General features: G+C 36.9%; 1 protein-coding gene across 3 annotated transcripts in view; it reads right to left on the bottom strand.

Annotated features, from left to right (window-relative positions):
• AQR (aquarius intron-binding spliceosomal factor) overlaps window positions 1-18,274 on the bottom strand; it is a 46,808-nt gene extending 28,534 nt beyond the window's left edge. For 2 of the 3 annotated variants that reach the window (XM_021539313.4, XM_077784064.2), the window contains exons 1-17: window positions 18,123-18,274; window positions 17,180-17,236; window positions 16,856-16,896; window positions 15,836-15,871; window positions 14,684-14,804; window positions 13,266-13,406; window positions 12,310-12,378; window positions 11,752-11,852; window positions 10,995-11,071; window positions 9,720-9,784; window positions 7,826-7,942; window positions 6,253-6,366; window positions 5,386-5,489; window positions 4,815-4,917; window positions 3,708-3,828; window positions 1,746-1,887; window positions 862-1,040 (exon numbers count right to left, since the gene is read on the bottom strand). In XM_021539313.4, coding sequence (XP_021394988.1) covers window positions 862-1,040; window positions 1,746-1,887; window positions 3,708-3,828; window positions 4,815-4,917; window positions 5,386-5,489; window positions 6,253-6,366; window positions 7,826-7,942; window positions 9,720-9,784; window positions 10,995-11,071; window positions 11,752-11,852; window positions 12,310-12,378; window positions 13,266-13,406; window positions 14,684-14,804; window positions 15,836-15,871; window positions 16,856-16,896; window positions 17,180-17,236; window positions 18,123-18,212 — 1,678 coding nt within the window. In that variant the 5' untranslated portion in view covers window positions 18,213-18,274. The remainder of the gene's footprint in view (window positions 1-861; window positions 1,041-1,745; window positions 1,888-3,707; window positions 3,829-4,814; window positions 4,918-5,385; window positions 5,490-6,252; window positions 6,367-7,825; window positions 7,943-9,719; window positions 9,785-10,994; window positions 11,072-11,751; window positions 11,853-12,309; window positions 12,379-13,265; window positions 13,407-14,683; window positions 14,805-15,835; window positions 15,872-16,855; window positions 16,897-17,179; window positions 17,237-18,122) is intronic. The other variant, XM_085580411.1, reaches the window with a different exon arrangement.
• Between the last annotated feature and the right edge of the window lie 5,074 nt (window positions 18,275-23,348).

The raw sequence follows: 23,348 nt of genomic DNA, 5'->3' as shown, positions 1-23,348 counted from the left end.
ATGATTTATGAATTCTTCATCTCAGTTTTTATTTAGTTAAAATATGATTTTTTTCAAATCACAGAGGCTATTTTAGTATTTAAAAAGCTAGGTGTATCACTATATAGATACCTTCATTATAGTGAATTCTCTGCCATCCTCCTAGATTTTCTACTGTAACAAAAATCTACAGCCTCAAACCAGTATCTGCTCATTTATCACAAAATTTTAGCATTTGTGCTACATGACCTATGCAGCTCCAGCATATTTATCAGGTTTCTCTAACAAAAGAGAAAGGAGTGACATTTACTGATAATACAAGTACAATGGCATGCTTCTGTGTCACTTGCCAACACGGTCAACTAAAGTTCAAATCCCCAAGCAAAAGAAGTGTCGACTGTGGACTTACAAGGAACAGAATTTGGTACAGTCAGCACTTCTTAACATTCAAACATACTGAAAACGACTGAAATGCACTGGTTTGAATTAAATAAAAATCTGTCCTCTCCACTTGCGCATGAGCCAGATATCACATTCCCCATACTTTTCAATATGGCATTTTTAACAAACACAGTATTTAAAATATTAAGTTAACTTTCAACAGTCTCTATAAAAGACAGCATTTCACAGTTGGTCACTGAATGACATCAGTCTGAAGTAATAAACGTTCTGTTTCCAATGAATATCTAAGTATTTATTTCAAACTTTACTTTATGAAAATATAAACTCCTTCAACTTGGTATCTGAGTAACTGACTTCTAAGTATATAGGATTGACAAATTGGTATCATGGTTTAAAACTTCTTCTTACAAATAAGACTAAATCAAAATGTATTTTGATGAGCACCATTTTGAGCACTTTATTTCAAAGCATGTTAAGTACCTTCCCATTCGTCTTTGATGTTATCTCGGACATTTAAATTAATTGTAACATCTGCTCGCACTCGCATGGGCCAGTTTTCACCAATGTTGGGCTTGGCCACCTCCACCACGGTGAAAGAGACAATGGGTTGTGCCATCCTAGCCCATCCACCAAAGACAACACCTCCATATTCTGATAACCTAAGAAATAAATCCCAAAGTTTTGTTAGTCATTAGCTAATAACAGATTCAATTATTTTTTAAACTGTGAGAAAATTTACCCTACAGTAAGTTTTAAGACAAAAGTAGAATTCTTAACTTTATGTGCTACTGAATTAAATTAATGTAATCCTGCATTTTAGAATTGAAGCATAACATAACTTATATTTCAAATACCAAGGGCAACTTATGCTAGTATTATTCAAAAAACTCAGAGACAGAAGATAAAGGAAAGGCAATAAAAAGCAACTACTGAGTATAAAAGATATCACACCAAATAAACCCTTTAAAACAAAACAGGATTAAAATGTGTCAGATGGCAAATTCAAGAATACTCAGTGACCTCTCCCACAAACAGAGGAGTTTATGACATTTGTGTATTTTGTAATGTCAGCCAAGGCTTAGTGCTCATGGAAAATTAACTCATCCATCTTAACACAACAAAGGCTGTTTGTTAGCATGCACATGCCTTGAACATACCTACAGGGATACATAACCACAAACCCTTAAAATATCAACTCTTGGGATGGCAATACCTTATGGAAGGAGTAAGTACAAACCACAGTATCTATGTAATAATTTTAAACACATTTGTTACAATGTATACACACAGTACCAGTTTTTCATTCTTAAACACACTTTGATTAGAAGAGAACAGACTGGTTTGTACCAATTAATAAATATTACCATGGTTTCATCCTACTGACACTATCTTCAATGTCCTGTCTGATCTCATAGGTAGACTCCAAGCGGAAAAGATTGAAGTTCCTCAGCAGGTAGTCATGGAGAGTCAGGAACTGTAGATTCAACTTGGGAAGTGCAAGACAGCCTAAGGATTTAAGGGAAGAAGGAAAGAGGTATTTGAAGGACAAACAAAAAAAGATAAATTAATATACTGTTTCTATAAATTCATACACACACGCAGACTTTGTTATACAACTGCCATTGCTGTTATCCTTGGAGATCTCAAAACTGCCCCTTTTATCAATACACACCTCTAAAAAGCATATATTTTTCAAGTTCTCTCTAAAAGAACTTGTACAATATTGAAGGAATTTTCATCCTTATAGCACTAATACAGTGAACTACTTAAATATTAAATCCATCAATATATTCAGTCTATAACAAAATAAAGTCTAGGAAAATCAAGTACACAACAAAATAATGGTCTTTGGAAATGCAACAACTAAGGTAGTATTAAAAAATAATGAAAAAGGCTAATAAAATAATAAAAACCATGCAACATCCAACAGTTCCCCTATTCCCATGCTTTATGTTTATTAGATGCCATAAAACCATTAATGTAGAAAAAAACTTTAAGTCAAGAAATTAAATTTTAACACACATCTCTAAAATTTCTGTTACTGTTTTGTTTTTTATATATGCAAGAAAAACATAGGAAGATTAGATCCTACTACACAATGAGTATTTGAACTCCTAGACAGGTCCTAAAGCTTCTTCCATTGTTTTAGGATAGTCTTAGATGCAAATTTTCCATAATTAAAATTCCCGTAAGTTACTCATCTAACGTTACTGGACTACTATTCCAGTTTGATATCTAAATTTAAGACCTCTGAAAGCATCTTGCTTTTGAAACTTGCAATATCATTGTTGAAACCTTTCTCTGGTATAGGTACTACATATTGACTTTCACATGCACTGAGATACAACAGCAGTGAAGAAAGGCAGCAGAACACAGTAATTTCTATTGTGGAAAGTCTGATGATTTGTTTAATATCTTGTTGAGAAAAAGATCCTTTGTTGCCTATAACCCTGCCTTTCTTCTCATAGTTAACACTTGTTTTGCAGAAAATTCATCCAAAAAGACTAATTTATGGCAAGCAGCTGAACTTACAGCTTACACCTGTAAGCTGCAAAAAACCTCTTCTTAATCAAAACTACACAGGGAAGGGTATGGAATACTGTCTGCTGAAACCCAAAACAAACTTTATACTAGTCTGTGAAAATATATGTTGTTATTTGAAATTGTCACATTCCAAATTAAAATTTTCACATTTATAGTAAAAATTCTCATGATCTACATTAGAACAACAGTTTTTAAAAATAGCTAAACAAAAATACATGTGCTGTTTGTTGCAAATCTTAAAATTACATGATTCTTGTTTGCAATACCAGCAGTTTATTTCCTTGATCATGAGTACATTACGTTCTCAAAGTAGAACCTTTCAGTAACTATGTGTACTTTTACCTTGAAATAGAAGTAAGATCAGTGGTGTTAATTTCCTTCTATTACCACCTTTTACCCCTTTTTAGAAAGGCTTTCTTGAACATACCTTAGCACAAAGCACAGACAACAGCTTTTTTTCTGCTGTTTCCAAACTTTTTCACCTCACCTGTGCCTCAGCTGGTAGTACAGCACATCTACTATCCAGAAGCAAATAAACATCTTTGTGTAAAAATAGATTTTTCAATTTTTCTTTAATTATGCTATTTATTTGCTAACAATTTAATCTCAATAGTTTCTGACTCATAATTGAAAAACCCCTGATCTTACTCTAAGATACCAGAAGATGCCAAAGTACCATGTGTAAGTTTCTTGGACAGAATAAACATAATACATCAGAACTTCTATTTTTTTATTGAAGCATTTACTACTCTGTTCAGCATTTACTAAACTACTAATCATACCTTCTCCAGAGTAATATTCAGTTGGTACAATATTTTCATCCCAAATAATCTTTTCTGTGGGATAGAGAGGCATCTGGTTGAGCTGCTGAATTTGAGATATTCGTCGCTCATGACGGGACACCTAAAAAAAGGAAGCATTTCAAACCTCTGAGTCAAAAAGGAATAATAAATATACTTTTGAATCAGACAATAATTCATAACGTGATAACTTGCTTTTTCTCCATCAATATTTTTCTAATGAAATATTTTAATATAACTAAATGCACACAGTGACATCAGAAGATGAACAAACACATAGTCCAACTACTGGTCATAGTACAAGAATCAAACAATAATTTGGCTACTCAGTAGACCAAAAATGGCACAACACAACTCCAAATAGTCATGGCTCAGCAGAGAATCAACTTCAAATAAAAATAAAACTTACCTTACTTTCCATTAAAAATATGGTCAGTACCTAACTAATACTACTCATTCAGTAACAATTTCCTCTTTGGGACACAAAAAAATCTATCCAATACTATAATATCTTATCTGATCAAGCATCCTTCCATGGCAGCCATAGGCATATCACTTCCCTCAATACCTTAGAAAATTACATGAACAATTTTTTAAGAAATCAACAACCACAAAACTTATGAATGAGAATTTAAAAAACAGCTATAGTATTCTAATACTGCTATCAAATTAGAAGCCTACAGTGGTATTGCTAGACCTCGAATATCCAAAAAACCATTATGTGCATCAAACAATATTTCAAACTGGTTTGAGGACCAAACAGGTACTGAAATTTAGATCTATTTTAACAGATCTTTTTGTTTTTAAATGGGACAAAAACTTTTTCAGAAGAACTCAAAACCATTTCCAAGGCTCTTCGTATTGACCTAAAAAACCACACATTACTTTCTCATTGAAACTCTATTTATGAACAGGCATTTTCAAATACTTATATGGTTTTAAACCCCATCTTAACATGCCGTTTACTGCTCTAACACTGCTGTGGTTCACAGGTGGCTGACAAAACGTTCTAAATGCCGACTTTAGTGCAGTGCAGCTATGCCCTGCGCTTTCGGCAGGCAGTGCCGGCAGCACGAAGCGCGGCTTTACCAGCAGCTCCAGCAGAAATTCCTTCTCGTGGCTCGTGTCCTCCCCCTCGGCCAGCGGCGGCAGCAGGCACAGGTACGACGCCACCTGGTGGAGGACGTTGGAGCTGCAGCGACAGGAAAACAAGAAGCGTCTGTCACACTGAAACCAGAGGCAGCACTCACTGCAGCTGCCTTTTCCTTAAAGAAAACTCCAAATTACGGGTTAGGCTTTTAAGTGAAGTTTGTGTATAAGGTGTAAGCTGAACCTCTCACCTACAATAAACATGGCAAGGGGTGGATATATTTGTATTGTTTCAAGACCTGACGTGGAAGTAAGCAATAAACTGCCTTTGTCAAAACACATACTGCTATCCTTTTACTCACAGCATTTACAGTACAGTTAATACAGTGGCATGCTTTCATGATTTCTGTTGTAGCTCTTCTATGGAACAGAGTAAAAAAAAAAAAACTAAACAAGTCAGAGGTTAACTACTGGCTATGCACATGAGAAATCAGAAGGAATAAAGGCAGGAAATTTGTTAAATTTAATCATACTGAGAACAAAGAATTTCAATTTCAATTTGATAACTTACCTAAGAGGTCCAAATAACTTCACCAGTGCATCACGAGTATCTACTGCAGCTACATTTGAGAGTGCAAAGTCATATAACTCCGGGAAATGTGCAAACGCTGCTCTCTACAAAAGATCCATGCATGAAAAGTGGATGTAAGCATATTTATGAAACAACTTAATAACAGCTTCAATATTTAGAAGAAAGAATTGTTTCTTCTGGTTCATAAGATGAACCACTATGGACCCTACCAGGATAGAAATACAAGCCAGATTAAATCGCCATTTTTCTTAACACTATCTATTTGTTACTCTACTTGTGACACAGTATTTTCCTTATTACACCCTTCTACCAGCATTTGTTGTCATAAAATAAAACATAAGGCAGCAGATATGTAGCTTTGCAGGCAACTAAGAAAAGCCAGGAACAAGTTTAACTCAACCAAGCTTCCTTGAATTGTTCTGTTAAAACTGATGTGAACAATTCTAAAAAGTGCGAGTCAATTTGTACAAGGGACCACTGTAGGCACAAGTGCACATTGATCTTGAGGAAATGCTGCCACCTACTGCATCACCACAGGGTCCTACAGCATTCTACTTTCCCTTCTTAACAGACTTAGCAGGAACAGTTCATTTTGGTAACACAAGGTCAAAAATGGTGATGTTTTGCTAGAGCATATTATTTAGTCACAGTCATACCAACCATGCTGAAACATTACATGACTTCAATATGGTACAGGCAGTCAAGCTAAAGCTATTCCCATAATTCAAGAGGGAAAATAAGGGGTTTGATTTGGGAAATAACCTCATGCCTATTCCAGATGCAAATTGGACTAGAACAGCAAAACCAAATCCTCTGCTTCTCATAAGCACTTCATTCTCTACTTACCTGTAGAGAAGTAATTCTGTCATAGTGAATTGTAGTCATCTCATTCTCTGTCAAAGCATTTCCAGTCTGATCATTGATTTCAAAGCCAGTATAAAATTTGAGCATATCTAAAAGCTGAGACATCATTAATATAAATTAGTGGATTAAAAATAAGAGACACCCTACTACTAACAAAACTAGAGTTCAAGAGGACAAATGCATAAACAAGAAATCCTCAGAGCTCTAGAAGAATTGGACTGAGTGGTATATTTTATACTTGGCTGATGCTCAAAATAGTTTTTGTTAGGTATCTCATCTGCAAGCCATCAAAATTTCAGTACAGTCCACAAGCAATACGGTTTCTTGATGTGCTAGACTTGAAATTGAAAATTTCAAGGTAAGGTGATCTAGCCAAAGGCTGTCATGGAACCCAACTTACAGCTTCCCGCTACCAAAAGGGAGAGGCCTTGTGCCCTCTCTGATGGCAGCTCTGAAATTCATCCGACCCTTCAATGGGATTATTTAACTTGGAGGAAGAAAATTATGCAGATGTGCTGCTGCTGTTGTGTTCTATCAATACTGACCCTCAGAGAAAATGAACAAGTGGCAGAGATGGAGGACAGCAAGCAGCAGGAAAAGCAGCTGAGAGGCAGGAAAGGGGACAGATCTTCAGATCCTGTCATATAAAAAACAATGCACTAGCTATGAGTGAGTAAACTGAAGGACAGGAGTGAAAAACAGCTGCACTGCAAAACAGCATGAAGTCAAAATTAACAAGAGCAGAATGCAGGGTGACAACTTCTGCTATGTGTGTAGTAAAGCATGCCAGAAGCTGCACTGCTTTCTAGCTTGTATTTTTAAGAACTCCTCAAAAACAGAAGCAGAAATATTACTCTGTTCTTGTCAGACCCCTCCTGCAGTACTGTGTCCAGCTCTGGGGCCTCCAACACAAAAACATCTTGTTGGATAATGTCCAGAGGAGTTTACTACAGAGCCAAAGCGCCTCCTCTGTAGCAATAGGCTGAGAGTTAATACTGCTCAGCCTGGAGAAAACAAAGCTCCAGGGAGACCCTATAGCTTCCTTTACAGTATCTAAAGGGAGCTACAAGAAGGATGGAGAAGGACTTTTCACAGGACATGTAATCATAGGACAAGAGGGAATGGCCTTAACTTAAAGGAGGACAGGTTTAGATAAGACAATAGGATAAAACTTTTCACTGTGAGGATGGTGAGGCACTGGAACTGGCTGCCCACAGATGTCCCATCCCTGGAGATACTCATGACCACATTGGATGAACTCTTGAGTAACCTGATCTAGTGGAAGGTGTCCCTGACCATGGCAGAGGCATTGGAAGTAGATGATCTTTAAGGTCTGTTCCAACACAAGTCATCCTGTGATTCCATGAAATGTATGAAATGCTATGTGAGTAGTCACACACAAAGGTACAGGTAAGAAAAAAAATACTGTGTGAAAGATTTAAATAAACAAATAGTTTGCATCCAAACAAAAGCCTATCTTTAATAAAAAGAAAACAACTGCAGCATTCAAAAACAAAGGGAATAAAAAGTTCTTTTCAATAACTTTGTATCTCACCTGGCAGAAGAGATGACCTTCTTTTTCTCTTTTAGCAAGACTAGACAAGTAACAGTGAACAACAAGATGGGAGTCATCCAGCACTGTATTGAACCAGCGCCGCGTGGGAAGCAAAGCCTGTGGTAAACAACATCATGTTAATACAAGTAACTCTTCAAAAAGTAAGAAATCCTGGCTTCTCAGAATTTTTCCATTTCAAAAAGGCATATTAAGACAGATTACTGCAGTTATTTGCATATCTAATACCCTCACAGAAGTATTAAGGCAGCATTTATGTATGCCAAGACACAGGGTTTATGGAGGTAAGCTGCTATGAACACAGTCCTTTATGTAACGGAAAATATGGCACAAACTTTCCATCAGTGAGAATTCATCCTACCAGTAAAAAAGTAAATTAAATAAAGCAATTATTCTACCATTAAGTGTCTACATAATGATTGTGTGCTACAAGACATACATCAAACTGCTTCAGCATTGTTTTAAATGTCTGTTTTCTACACCAATTTAATTAATTTTAAGCTTGAGATCCTTAAAATTGCCAATTACTTCTTCTCTTCTTTGCAAAATATCCATTTTTCAAATCTTCAATAACAAGAATATAGATCTTTCCTTCTCAATGTACATAGTTTAAGCTGCTATATGTAGCAACTGTTCAACAGCATACAGTAGAAGACCACAACATTTTAAGAGAAAAATCAGCTGTTCTCTGCAGACTGAATTTAGAAAGCCAAAAAGCATCAGCACGATGTTTAGAACTAAGATGAAGAAAATAAAAAATTCTGTAGTAGAAGATGTTGATTGCCTTGCACAATTACAAAAACAAAGTCATAAAACTCGTAAGAACTCTCCATTGAATTATTACTTTCAAATTATCTAATCACCAGTTTTGATGGCAGTGTATGCACTGTAATATGAAACAGTAATATTCTGAAAAAAGCCAAGTAAAAAGAGCCCATTAACCCAGTACATGCTACAAAGGCAAAACTACTTGGATTTATAGCTAATTTCTTGTATGCTTGCTCCATCCAGTCACTTACATAGGCTTTATAAACCTGTCTGAATTCTAATCTTTCTGTAATACCTAGAGAAAACCAATCTTAAATGTGCTGCTTCTAAGCATTGTAAGACAGACTTTAGTTCACCTTCCAATATGTTTTCTCTTACCAGAGTATATTACATACATAAGACAGCAAGCTCTAATTTAAAATATTAACAGAGTCAGCCTGCAGAAATCCACCACAAAGCCATTTTAAAGTTCCCCGTGATACTGTTTCAGAAAACTCTTGTTTTATTTCACAATGCCTTCTGAATCTGAATGAATGGCTTTTAATACTGGTACTGTCATGCTTAAAACTGTCTCAGTTCCTCAGTATCTGCTGAAAAATTTCACAAACCCTTGCTCCACGCCTTATTACTCTACCAAACTGCAGATCCCCAGACCTGGTACTTGTAAATAATGAACTCCAGTCAAACAGGAATAGTTTGCATTTCAGACTACTGCTGCTTTCTGGAATTTAACCCAACAACACAAAAGAGACTTTAAGTGACCTGTTATGCAGTGGGAAGAATCATTCTGAATTATTCATACCAAATTAAACCATTACATATTTTCAGAAACTGCCAGTATGATTACCACTATTCCAATTAAATCCTCTTCACTAAGCACTTTAGGATCTTAGCTTTGCCTACTGGTTTATCAGCATTGCTGGTCAGCTCCCAGTATGGATGCAATGCTACAATCTATTATTTACAGATGGAAAATCACTTTTAAACAACCAAATGTGCAGCTGTGACAACCACCTCCTATTTGGAATAAGGCTGTAATAATTACTTTATGTACTTCACCCCTAGAAAAGTACACCTGGAAACTAGCTGAATCGATTTAAAAACTTACCTCGAGGTCTAGCATGAGTTCAATAAACCTCTCACAATAATGAACTTTGTCCATAGAAATAGGACCTAGATAAAAAAAAAAAAATAAATCGATCTACATCACAATATACTTACACTTGAACAATTCCTTAAAAACTAAATAAATGCTACAAATATAAAAGTAATAATTTTAATATTTTTAAAAGCTAATTAAAACATTATTCTCTTCTTAAAAACCAATTGTTTCTTATATTAAAAATTCTTCTGGTTAGCAACGAAAGAATAGTAGAACCAGAATTTCAGGAGTGATTTTATCTGCTTTGAAAAACCTTGAATGTAATATGCAAAAATGCTCACTTCCACAAAGTATCACTTGCCCATTATGTTTGTTAAGAACTTTTAATGCCAGGTACACAAAAATATATTTTGAAAAGCTGCAAACAAGATGTGTGCAGAAGGCCTTGACCATATTCAAAGGTACTCAGAGGTGACTACTAAGGGACCATTAGAATCACATCAAAACAAAAACAAGTATCCCTTAATAACTTTCCAACTCTTACAGCCTCCAAAGAAATGTTGAAGTTAATCTTCCTAAAACAGGTCTAGCATAATTAGGAAAACAGAAGGGATAAGTATCCTTTCAGAGGAAGCCACATTACTAAATTTACAGCTCATGTAAGAGCTGAAGTTTGCTAAAAGCTTAACAGAAAAAGTAAAACTCTGGGAACTGATTTCACCTGAATTGTGCTGTGCTTAGAGGATAATAACCCTTTTCTGTTAAAAGGCTAACACCTTCCTCCACAAACACTTTTCCTTTCTAAATCAGGCAAGGAGATAATTTTTCTTGTCACAATGACTCAAGAGCAGTCAAATCTTACAGAATTTCACTTCACTTAGGCTTTTGTTCTTACTGTAAATCAACAGTATGAATAGACAGAGCCTTATGATATCCATTTATACCACCTATTTAATAAGGCACCTAAGTATGTATGAAATGCCTTAAGGCTCTAAGCACAAAGTAAAGAATATCAGCTCCAGAAATATTGTTTTTATTAAGTACATATTGAATAGAAGGCAGTTTAAAGTAGCTTTTTGCTTTTTCATTTTTAATGTATATACATATTTGAATATTAATTTTGATTTGAAATCCATGCAGACAGGCACAGTGGTCACTACAAGCCTCACCTGAATAAGGTCCCCAACCTCAGACTGATATCCTAAGGACCAGTGACTTCAGCAACACGAAGATTTTCACACAGACTACCAGATAACAAAGTAACATAAGAAACACAGTTACCTGAGACAGGTATTGACTTTAGAACAGAAATGAACTTCTGAATGAGCTGTGAAAGAAATCTTCTCTCTCGATATGCTCTAAAATTAGAACATATGACAAAAGAATTAATACTCCTTAAATGCAGACTAGGAGTATATTGCAGCTTTCACTAATACAAAGTTAGCGGCTTCAAAATTATTATAATGATAGTAGGTTGCTTTGAAACACACCTAAACAGTTTAAATCATACCTGTTCTCTCTGCACTCAGGCAGAGAGATTAACTGTTGCAGCTCTGCAACAATTAACATCCTATATTTTTAGGCATAGAAACTGCTTAACAACCCATGCTTCTTACTGTGTCAAGGAGAAGTCAGTCCCCTCCTACACCTTAGCACATTGCAACACAAAATAATTGGAACATTTAATTTTGGTAAGAGAGACACAGATTTATTGAAATACTTCCATAAGCTATATACCTAAGAGCAAAATATTTGCTAAAGGTCACAAAAAAAAAGTGAGTAGCTACATGAATATTCTTTTGTGCTTTCATCCTTTAGTTTTAATATTTGGTATCACAAATTCACTGACCAAATAAAATATAAAGTTCTATAACAGTATTTGCATAAAGAATACTGAAAACCAAAACAGCTTCCAGGAGACCACATATGATCAATCCTCATTTGCCACAGGTTTTCAGAAAACATCTTTTTCATTGAAACAATTTATTTTAACTAAAACAAAATGAATGCATTAAGGAAAAAAAGCTTCTGTACATACTGCATTCTTGACTCTTCATCCATTTTTGCATCGTTTTTCTTAATTAGATTCCAGAATTTTTTTAGTTTTGGTGTCTTTTTCAACTCTTGTTCCAGTCGATTCTGAAATGTACAAATGATATTTAGTCACCAAGGAACCTTGTTTTCGTAAGATAAAAATACAGTCCAGTCTTTTTATTAAAAAAAAAAAATATATATATAACAAACTGAACTGAAGAGCTGTCTCTGGCTATTCTCAGTATCACTGTGAAACAAAAATGCAAAAATGCTAGAGTCCAGCTACAACTAGATGTCAACTCCATTGCCTCCCTGTGACTTCATGGCCTTGTCTATTAATCACAGCTTGAAGAAGCTATAACCAACAAAGCTCAGTTTTCTGAAAAAACATTATTATCTGGAAAATTACATAAAAAACATTATTACACAGAAATTTGCAACAAAAAAATAAAGAATTAGCAAAGCACACAAAAATATAATTCCGTAGTAATGTTGTAAATATTAGAGTTCCTCAACAGCACGCCTAGAAAACTGCTCTGCCAGTTAACAGTGTTATGCTTACAGGTTGTAGAGCCATCCACATTGGTAAGGAAATCAGCTGCTGCACCTGTCCTCTGATCAAATCCACTTCCTGTTAGAAAGTTACAGATTATAAAAATTTTTAAAACATTCTTATGTTTTTTCATATGACTTACAAAATACATCAACTACAGAAAAATAATATCTCAATAAACCATACACATAAAGTTCAAGATGGTTACTGGCTCCCAAAACCATTACTAAATCCAAAATCAAATAATACACTTTCTATGTTGTTTTGTCTGAGAAACAATTTTATTTGTGCAGACCCCGATTTTGAGTAAGACACTCAACATGCAACATAAGTAAAGAAAAATCCCAGTAGCAAGAGAGGTTAGAGAGCACTGCTTTATATAACAGGTAAAGTGTTCTTCCTGCTTGCTACTTAAGATCTGTAACTCTGTTTTAACTATAGATTGAGAACACAAGTTGATCGAAGGCTTTCTTAAAACTCAGCTCTAACTCAGCAGAACTGCAGATAAAAACTATCTAAATCTGGTTTCAAAAGTGAAAAAAGCCTCATTGTCTTTCTCAATAATTAATTTCTCAATAATTCTTGTGCTATTTTGTAGGCTAACTAAAAAGAGCACAGTAGTAACAAATCAGTTTTAAATGTAAAGCGCCTTTTCAAATATAAATACATAAATTTTACAATACCATTTTTAAAACAAAAATTTATATTATATCCTGTCTATTAATTGTCTAACTGCCAATCCTCCAGTTACAAGTCTCATCTATGATCTCATGTCAGAGAAAAGAAAACGTGCTGAGAGAGATAAGTAAGGGTCAAAACAGAGGGTAAAAGGCCTCTAGTACTGTGTTTTCCTTAAATTGGAATTTTGCTTCATCTGCCTTATAAGAAGAAATTGCTCAAACTAAACTGCTACTGACACAAAACAGCATAAACACACTGGAAATATTTAGTTACTTTTAACATACCAAACTATTGAAGCAGTGATCAAGGAAAAGCAGCAGGACTGTCTGTTCATGCAGAGAGTACTCACTCTCATTTTCGACCAGCGATGCTTCCAGTATGCGTTTGAAAAAGAAAGGAAAATGTTCTGGCCTTTTTTTGAATGTCTAGGAATAGAAGAGGAAGGTAATTTTAAGTCAAGTTGATAGAAATAATTTGACTCTTCATTCACATAACATAGCTGAAGGTCTCAATCTATTTAGATCAATAAAAGAAGGGATTAGTTTTTTCATTTTCATTTATTCTAACCAGGTGGCACAAGCAAAACAGACTAATGACACCCTCCTGACAAGGGATCCTCCCCTATACCTTCTGCATAGTCTAACAGGTGATGCACAGGACAAACTAAACAAGAAGCACAGGTGAAGTCTTGTGGGAATGTTCACTTTGTGACTGCACAGAAATACTCTAAAATCTCCCAGCTAGAAGATAAATGGTAGGTTTTGGCCAAAACTATGGCAGGTCTAAGTGACATGCAAAAAGTGAGCAAGTAAAAACCAACATAGATTAATTATAGTCCTGGAACTTCCATTGAGCTACATGAGCAGGAAAAAGATAAACTGAATAACCACCAAGATAAAATAGTTCCTTTACAAGGGCAGTCATGTACCAAAAACATTTAACTAAGCTGCTTGGAACATAACATGTACCTGTCATTTTACTTCTAGTACGTATGCCAGAAGAAAAGCACACAGATAATATGTGAGCAAGTTATTAATCCTTTGTGCTTTGCCAACAGTCAAGTAATGGCACACACATTGAAGTAAGTGTGATTCTGAAATAGTGCCTGCACAGAATGTATAACTAGGCTTCTGTTGTTGAGAAGGCCTGTAAAACCTGGATTATTTGTGGAAACATTACATCATTTCTAAACTTATTATTACAAAAAAAACCCCAACCAAACAAAAAGCCCAAAAAAACCAATATACACAAAAGAAGAGTAAGACATTATTTTAGTATAAAGCAAAAAAAAGTAGAAACCAATATACATGTTTTAAGCAAGACGCTATTGGATAATATGTTAGACTTTCAATGGTGCCTTCTTGAATATACAGATATATAAATCCTTCTTTTTCCCTTCAATATCAGAACAAGAACTTCTCTGTAAATACCCAACCTCTGTCAAGTGACAAAAAAGCAAATGCTGGTGATAATGTTCAGCATCTCACAGCAGAACCAAGGACCTTCACACCAGAAGGAATCAAGTAGGTTTTCACCTGTCCATTTCCCTCTCCAAAAAAGAACACAAAGTTTGAAACACCATATGAGATATTCCAGCTGAGGCACCATTCCTTTCAACACTACAAGCTCTTCTACCTTCTGCACTGTAAAAGCTGCAACTTGCGGATCAAAGTCAATTCTAGCTGCAATTGAAATTGCGTACCTCCCACGCAGGGACATTCTCTCTGAACTTCTCATTCACCATACAGCAGATTGACATTAAATATGCCTTACTGGACACCTCTGGAGAATAATTCTTCCATAGGTAATTTTCAAGGTACTGACTGTGAAGAGATAAAGAGTATTTCATTAGTTGCAGCCACCCACATAATCTGTCACTCATTTAAAAAGCAGTTATCCACAAGCCTTTTTTTCCCTCCTTCCCCTGAAAGCCATCTTCACAGTCTGTGAGTAGTTCCTCAAGTTCCCTCTCATCTAGGTCACTGAAGCAAAACTTGTTAGACTCAGAAGCTGATGACACTAACAATGTTCACAGAAAGGACAGGAACCTCTAGCTCTGCACTACTGCTGACATACAAATTCCAAAAGACCACTGCATGCCATTTTTTAGCGTCAAACCCTTAACCATAATTTACATTTTCTCTTCTGAGCTTTTTCTAATTAAGATGCAAAAAAACAAGGGAAGTTGTCCTTTTGTAGTTACTGGTACTAACTTAGGGGCTTGAGCCTTTTTGAAACAAAGAATGCGAACAAAAAAATTCTCATATTTTTTCTTAATATTTGAGAGTTAAAAGAACCAAGCAGAACATAAAATATTGTAGTTTTAAGTACATATTGATAATCTTTATTTTACATCGTTTTAGACATACTCTGTAAGTTCTTCCAGGAAAGTCTGAAGCAGTAATAAACTACTCTTTAAACAGACTTCTGTTCTTTTTCAAGAGAAGAAAATGTTAATGATGATGCTGCAGCACAATCCATTTTTAACCTCACAGCAAGAGATATAATCCAAAACCTTCTCTAATTTCAGCAAGTTCTGATTTAAAGCTTAATGATACATTCCAAATTACAGTCCCAAGTTTTTTTCCCTTATTTCATTCAGTCTCTTTCTCCATGTTCCTCTTACACTAGACATTGATAATCATAAAACAAGACACTCTGAGATGCCACTTACATTTATGGAATTATTTCCTCTTTAAACTAAGCTCTCCTCATTTTCCTCAGTACACAATTCAAGGCCTTAGAAAGTAGGAACAAACTGTACCTTCAAACTGTCTTACTGCCCTGCTTTTCCTTCTCACCTTTACAGGTTCCTATGAAAATATAACTCCAAATTTCCTTCCCCTTAGCTTACCTGAATTCAAGAAGCATTATCTTTCTGATCGCAAACCTAAAAAGGAAAAATTAATCAATTAACATAGGAAAGAAAGTCTCCGACACACAGCTACATGAAAAATGACTATACTTTCCTTTATTACATTATATAAGGAAATATGTAGAAACACTCAGGAATTATTTCTGTCCTGACATTTCCATGCAATAGCAACCACTTGAATGCAGAAGCAACTGCTGTAACACTGGAGATGCTAAAGTTCAAAGAGCAATCAAATTCGCATTTAGAAAAAAAAAATCATGTAGGTCTTTTAAATATGAAACACCACTTCTAATAGCCTTGATGATATAAACTGCTAGCAGCTGAGAGTGTCTTCTGAACACTACAATTATATAAGTAATCTGTTCATAATGGTATTTTTTTCTTAGTGACTGGCAATGGAAGTTTGCTTTGACTCGATATGACGAAGTCTTAGATTGCTTTCATACAGGAATAATATAGAGAATTCTCTGCAGAGCTTGATCTTCCCCAAAAAGCTCCAGCTACAGTTACACCTCTTTTCTGCACAGAGAGCTGCAGAATGCAGTGTATCTTGGATTCATTTCTCCCCATCTAACAGTACAATTCACTGAAACCACTTTCCCTTTATGAATCTGGTAACAGCAGCCAGAACAGAGGAGGAAGCCAAAGGCAGTGCACTCCACAACATTTTTTGCTCTTTAGAGACAAAAGAAGAGATCAACCTTCTATAACCACTACAACAAAACCAACATAAAAGACAACAGATTACCAGGGAAAAGGTCTGAAAAATATTAACTCAAATCATCATGTTTAAGGTTTATGGGCTTAGGAACTCTCTTGTTACTACATTCATACTTTGAAATACCATAATGATGTAATTACTTAAATGCACTTGAGTAATTTTCATCTGCTTTTAATATATAGGTGAGTTTGAAAGTATTCTATCAAACATTAGAAACTCCAAAAACATGCATGATGTTGGAATGGTGGTAAATAAGAGAAAACAACTGGTGTACTTACTTTGACCTGACAATTTCTTTTGTATATACATCTTCAATGACCTATGGAAAAAAAATTTAAGAGAATTTTAGATAACCACTAACATGATTCAAAATGCATTAAGACATTTTATTATGAACAGCATACAAAATAACTGCATGCTACATAGAAACAGCACCTACATTTATAAACTACAAATACATAACAAATAACAGTGTCTCAAGCAATAGTTGACCTTCCAAGCAGTCTCATAGAAAACATATAGCACTAAATATTGGCACACCACGGAATGGTTGATCCTCATTATTTTACAGACCCCAACAAAATTCCAATAGAAGTAATTACCTTTACATCAAAAGACAATGTCTTCTTCACATGTGGAGCCCAGTATTTATTTGCTAACTGCACAAGGAAAAAAAAAAAGGTTAAATACATACATTTTCATGTCAGTGATATAACATCTCTACAACAGATCCCATCCCCGAACTTTATTTCACTAGTATCTTGCTTAATTTCAGTTTATGCTAACTACAAGTAACAAAATAATGTTTTTAACAGCAATACTTATCAACCATTTAAAGCTTTTATGCCTAAACCTCTTTCAAAAGAAATGCAAGTCTTTGGGAAAATTTCAAACGCACAGGCTGCTATCTAACGAACATTTTCTATTCCTAAGTTACCTCTAACAAATCCATCAAAAATAAACCATGATTTTTCAGGAACTGCAAATCCCAAATGGCAAGTGAGTACGCTTCCTTGAGGAATCTGACAAGTAACTAGAAGTTCTATTTAAAAGCCTAGCAGGTTAAGGCTCTTTGCTGCAGCCATCACTCCACCAGTACTCCTGAGCGATGATAACAAGAGCTTCCTATGCAACTTTATTCAAGCTTCTTTATGTTCCGGAACAAGAAGGAGACCAGATTTCCAAGGAAAAAAAAAAAAAGAAAACAAAAGAGACGACTTGTAGAAAACCATTTAGAACTTTAACCAACAGAGAGCTTTCGGCAGCTTTCCACACGTTAAGAGACGCCTTACAGCGATGCACAGTGCATCGCACCGATGCGTTCGGTAGCGCTGCTTTGTAAATCCCGCCGTTCGGAAGCGCGGGGGAAATGCCCTTTCGTACATGACACAGGCGCACATCTCCCGTCAACTGCGACCAGACAAGCCCCTCGGCCCAGCACCCCGGCCTACAAAGGCTGTTTAACACCGAGACGCCGTCGCAGCCGGAATGTCCCTTTGAGCGCCGGCCGCGGCAGAGGCGGCCCGGAGGCGCCTTTGGCCCTACCTGTGTCACGTACTCCGCGTTGATCTGCGACACCGTGGGCGCCACGATCTTCTTCGGCGGGGCCGAGGGCGCGGCCGCCGCCGCCGCCATGGTGCCGCTGCTGGAGCCGCCGGCACAGGCCTCGGTGCCCCGGCGCTGCCAGCCCGGGCCAGGCCGAGGGAGGGACCTCCGGGCCGGGAGCCGCGGAGGCGGGAGCGCTTCCGGGCCGGGAGGGCTGGAGCGGCGGCGGGGAGGCGGGAGCGGCCGCGCCATCTGCTGCTCCCTCCGTGCCGCTGCAGCTCCCTCCTGCCCCGCCGCTCCCTCCTGCCCCGCCGCTGCTCCCTCCTGCCCCGCCGCTGCTCCCTCCTGCCCCGCCGCCGCTCCTCTCTGCCCCGCCGCAGCTCCCTCGCTCCCTCTGTGCCTCCGGCCGGAGTTCAGGGGTCGGTGTTGAAAGGCTGCGGGAACAGATAAGGAGACTGTCAGCACACAGAATTGCTGCCACACTCGGCCTTCCAACGCTTAGGGGGACGTCTGCTTTATGTATCACTTAGAGCGCAGCTTTCTGCCCATCTAACCTGGAAGAACACACTCTCTTTAATATCAAAGAATTGCCACTGACTCCTGAGCGTGGGTGAGCGCTCTGTTCCGTTCACAGGCCCGTAATAAAGGTCTTTTACTTCAGAGTTGGACAGGATGATGCTTATGGGGTCCCTTCCAACTCAGAATACTCTGTTGAACCTCTTGAAATGTATGCAGGAAAGACAAGGGTACAAGGGTGAAATTGCATGTTCAAGGAAGTCAACCGTTTGGTAATGCTTTAGAATGCTTTGCAATTAACTTATTCTATTTGGTAAACTAATTAAGGAGGAAATGAACAAATTCCCTCGGGAAGTTACTGTGCTTTGTTTCTGGGCTCATTATCCATCACCTGCCACTTGAGTACTTTAAACTTCCAGGCAGGTCCCATTGAAGTCTGTTTGAATATCACCTCCTTTGTTTTCATATCAAGGTGATCTCCATTTCATTTCTTCAAGCAGGGGTTAAACTAAATATTCTTTCTGAAGTTGAATTAGAATGTACAATAGGAATGGGAAAAGCAATGACAGTACCTTGAACAGGATCAGACAATGGCCGCATTCAAATAAATATGCCTACTTCATGCCTTTACTTTAGAAGATCCAGGAAGATGAAAACTAGTAAAATTTAAAAGTTACAAAAGTACCAGTAACAAATTTTGTAAATAACTAGGATTAAAATTGAAGCTACAGAACCGTGATAAAAAAGGACAAAGGAATGTAAGTTTATTATCCATAAATATTGGCTGAAAATAGAAAAATTTCTGAATGGGCTTTCAGATGGAAGTCAAAAGTTGATTGATGTTAAGATGGGACAATTAGGAGAGGCAAATGCATTTTGGATTTTGTAGATTTTGTTTAAAAAATTGTGAATTTTCTACAACAGCCTTGCAAGGCTAACCTAAATCTTCTGGCTATGATGGATCATCAGGCCTGTGTCAAAACCCACAAATTTCTATATGTTATCAAAGCTATGAAACCTGAAGGAGGAATCCACATTTACCTAACTTTTGGCATTTGTGTGTCCCAGTGAGGAGGTCCGTTGTCTTCAATCTCACTACAGTCAGTGTGGCCACAGAAGTCCTTCCAAAGGGCAAGTCAGAGCTAATCCAAGTGCTCTCATTCTCTAAAAGAGCTTCTGATATCAGAAACTAATATTAGATGCCTCAGTAAAAATGCCAAATAAAGTGACCAAGATCCCCTCCCTGTAAGTAATATATTAATTTTTTTCTCTATAGAGGGTATTGTTTATTTAGAGAGTGCTGGGGACAGTAGGACTACAAATGAGTAGCAAAAGTATAAATTAGTGCTTTGGAAAAATACATCGCTTTCATCGTCAAGAGCAGAGGAACCTTTAAAGAATTGTGGTGAGACCAAGCATAATGACACCCGGTGTTGTACCTTTGTTCCCATCTGCAAATCTCACCCCATCTCACAACTGTCCAGTAAGACTGGTCTCTTGAATTCCTATGCTTAGTTTCCCCCAGAGTAGAGGCACATCTGACACTTTCCACTCCAAACTCCTTTGTAACTGAGGAGAAATAAAACCCTGTACCCCATCATCCCGACAGCCTTCTGTGAAGTTCTCCATCTTTCTATACTCATTGGCTTAACATGTCAAGAAAATCAAACATTCCTTTCAAAAACCTGTTAATTCATTAATGAAGACATGTATTATTTAAAAGCCACATATTTGAGTTGATACAGTTTTCAAGACTGTTATTCATTTCTAGGCTGCATACAGTCCTGGTCAATTTATATTCCATACTGCTTTCTTGCTTAATTAGCTCCCTTGTTTTGGATGCTTCCCTTTCTATATTATTGTAATTGGGAAAAATATACTTTTCTCCTTTTCTTTGTAAACCATGTAAGCCAAGGTCATCAGTAAGCTGGCCATTACTTTTATTTCAGTTATACTCTTCTGAGCACAGTTCCACCAGAACAGGAAGTACCTAGTGATAATCAGCAGGGGTTGTCTATGTTTTGTATTTTCTACCTTGTAAATTATTTTAGATTCTAAAGTCATAGAAAATATTAATTCCTAGCAATGAAAACTCCAGAGAATTCATAGATAAAGATTTCAAACATTAATTGATTTTGTTTGTTATTGTTGTAGGGTCATCAGTGAGACATGACCAGTGAATTCAGCAGATTAAGCAGTGCCATAGATTCAGCAGGGCCGTACTTCTAATATAAACACTGTCTCACTTTTTACTGTTTGTCTATCACACAAAGATTTAGACTTCAGCTTCTTAGACATAAACTCTGCACTAAGATATAGACTCTGTGTATGGATACCATCTTGCACCTTTTTATACTCTGGTGGGAAAGTTTTGTTCCAAAGCAAGTAAAAAATACCAGCACTGTATTCAGCACGCAAAAGGGCATTATCTTACCCATTCTAGTCAGCAATTTTTTTCAAAATAATGAGCAGGCATCTTGTCTGGTGGACAACTGACTTGTTCTCCTCCAAGGAAGCATTCTGCTGGGACAGATGATTCGCATGTGCCTCAGCCTGGTCACTTGCAGTACAGCAGCAGTGACTATTCCTGGCTCTTTGATCTGGAATGATGGGGTGGCTACTATCACAACTCTACTCTCACCTATCCAGGTGGCGAGGGGAGCAGCAGATCAATTGTTCCCCTGACATAAGATGGAATGGAAGATATAAAAACCTTCTTTCCAGGGTGAAGACTCTGTTCCCTCATAGCTGAGGGCATGCTAACACCACTCTCATTAAAGAGGAAAGCAGCTCACTGACAGCAGCATTGTTGTACTGCCCCGTGCTCTCCCATCCAGGAGTTGTTTTGCTGCTGGTCCACCTGCACAGTTTCAAGCTAGGCATAAAGCTCCAGTACATGACTTTTGGCCTCAACTTCTTCTTGATAGAGACACTGGGGCCTGATAGGTGGACTCTTCTTTCCCAAATCATTGACTCTGGTGTACTTCCCATTTCAACAGCAGTTTTTTCTCCTTTCTGCATATACTGAATACCTTTAGTGTTTCTTGGCCCATGTGTTCCATAACTCAGAGGCCAAGGGAATTTTATATTCCTGTTGTGAAAGCGAGCCTTGAGTGTTCTGACAGCCATGTTCTGTGTGCAGAAAAGTCAAAACCAGCTAAGTTTTGATGGCTGAATTGTGGTTTCTCTGTGCACATCTTACAAATATTGAGGTGGGTTTTAATAGAACTTCTCAGGATGGAGGTCAAAATATCTGGGATGCATCTCACTGCTGTGTGGGAATATCATTGCATCATACTGCATGTGTACACTTAGCTTTGGGGAGGTACCTAATTGCACGCTGCACACCTTAATTCAAAGCAGATGAATTTCAGCCTGAGTGGCACTAAGCCATATGTTGGGTAGGCTTTCTGTGAATCGAGTCTGTAAAGCTTAGGGGAACACAACACTTTAAAATCAGCTTTTATCTTCATTTATTGACTTTTGCACATACACATGAGATTTTTCAAGAGGCATCCCTCTGAAAAGCTCTGAAACGGAAATCTCCACATATGAGAATTTCAAGTGTCATCATGCATCATGTAAATATACCAACTTGCATGTACAACTTTGCTTCTAACCAAAGGACAAAAGTAACTATGAATATGCAATATTTTGAAATATTTATTGCTAAGTTATATTAAATAAGTTTCTAAAAAGATGAGGGGATGAACAGCATTTAAATATAGAATAATATGTACATTAAGCAAAGAAGAGCTGAAATCTCTGTGTCTCTTACCTGTTGAAATTATAGAATATATTGATTTAAACCTCCTTTCAGGTAAATAAAATTTGGAAAATCTTCTCAAAAAAGATTAGAGGAATCCTTTAACATGTAAAAATCCCCCCCAAAATGACAGGGGGTTATTGCTTTGGTTACAGCTCATCCTTCATAGCAGTTAATATTCATATAAACTAAATGTTCAGTCTGTTCATTACAGCTTTAATTCAATCATGTCACGTTGGTTTTACTATTTTATTTATGTGCATTCTTCTAGTCCAAGACTTTTGTCACTGTGTTCATCTCATTAAATATGTGTACTTCCACTCAGTAAATATGGGTACTTTCAAAAATGATGCCTCAGTTTAGTAGCAGATGCTTCTTAAAATATTTAGAATTTTAAAGTGTAAAGAAGCCATCAGTAGCATTCTGATTTGTGTATAAATATTTATTTAGCACACATTCTGGCCAATGTACTGCCCTTGATTTTTGTGCAAAACTTACAGTAACTTCAATGGATATTCTGAGCTCATGACTAGAGGAAAATATGGTTAATTCAGCAACCCAGCTGCTTTTATATCCCAGAATAGCAAGCAGTGCCTCTAGTGAAGGAGATGGTGAAAGAGGAGACTTTGTGTCATTCTTAGCTTTCTGTTGCTGGGCTCACATTTGGGTAATAGCTCAAGTTAGAGCAGACTCAGGACTATTCTAATTCCCTTCAGAGACTTCTAGCCAAGTTCCTGCCAACCAAGGGAGAACTGTGGTAAGAAGCTGAGATCAATGGTCAGAAAAGCTCTAGCAATATTTTCTAAAAATTCTGTGAGAGGCTTTTATATTACAACATTTCTGTGTGGAAAAAAATTAATATGAAATAAATCTGTTTGATGGAGAAATTTCATCACTGAAATGAGATTTTAAGGTGAATAATTTTTTTTCGGAGAAATTTCATC

The sequence above is a fragment of the Lonchura striata genome, chromosome 5 (assembly GCF_050655825.1).
Source record: "Lonchura striata isolate lonStrDom1 chromosome 5, ASM5065582v1, whole genome shotgun sequence".
Taxonomy (NCBI): Eukaryota; Metazoa; Chordata; class Aves; order Passeriformes; family Estrildidae; genus Lonchura; species Lonchura striata.
Note: the sequence above shows the minus strand (reverse complement) of the source record. Positions and strands in the feature narration are given on the sequence as shown.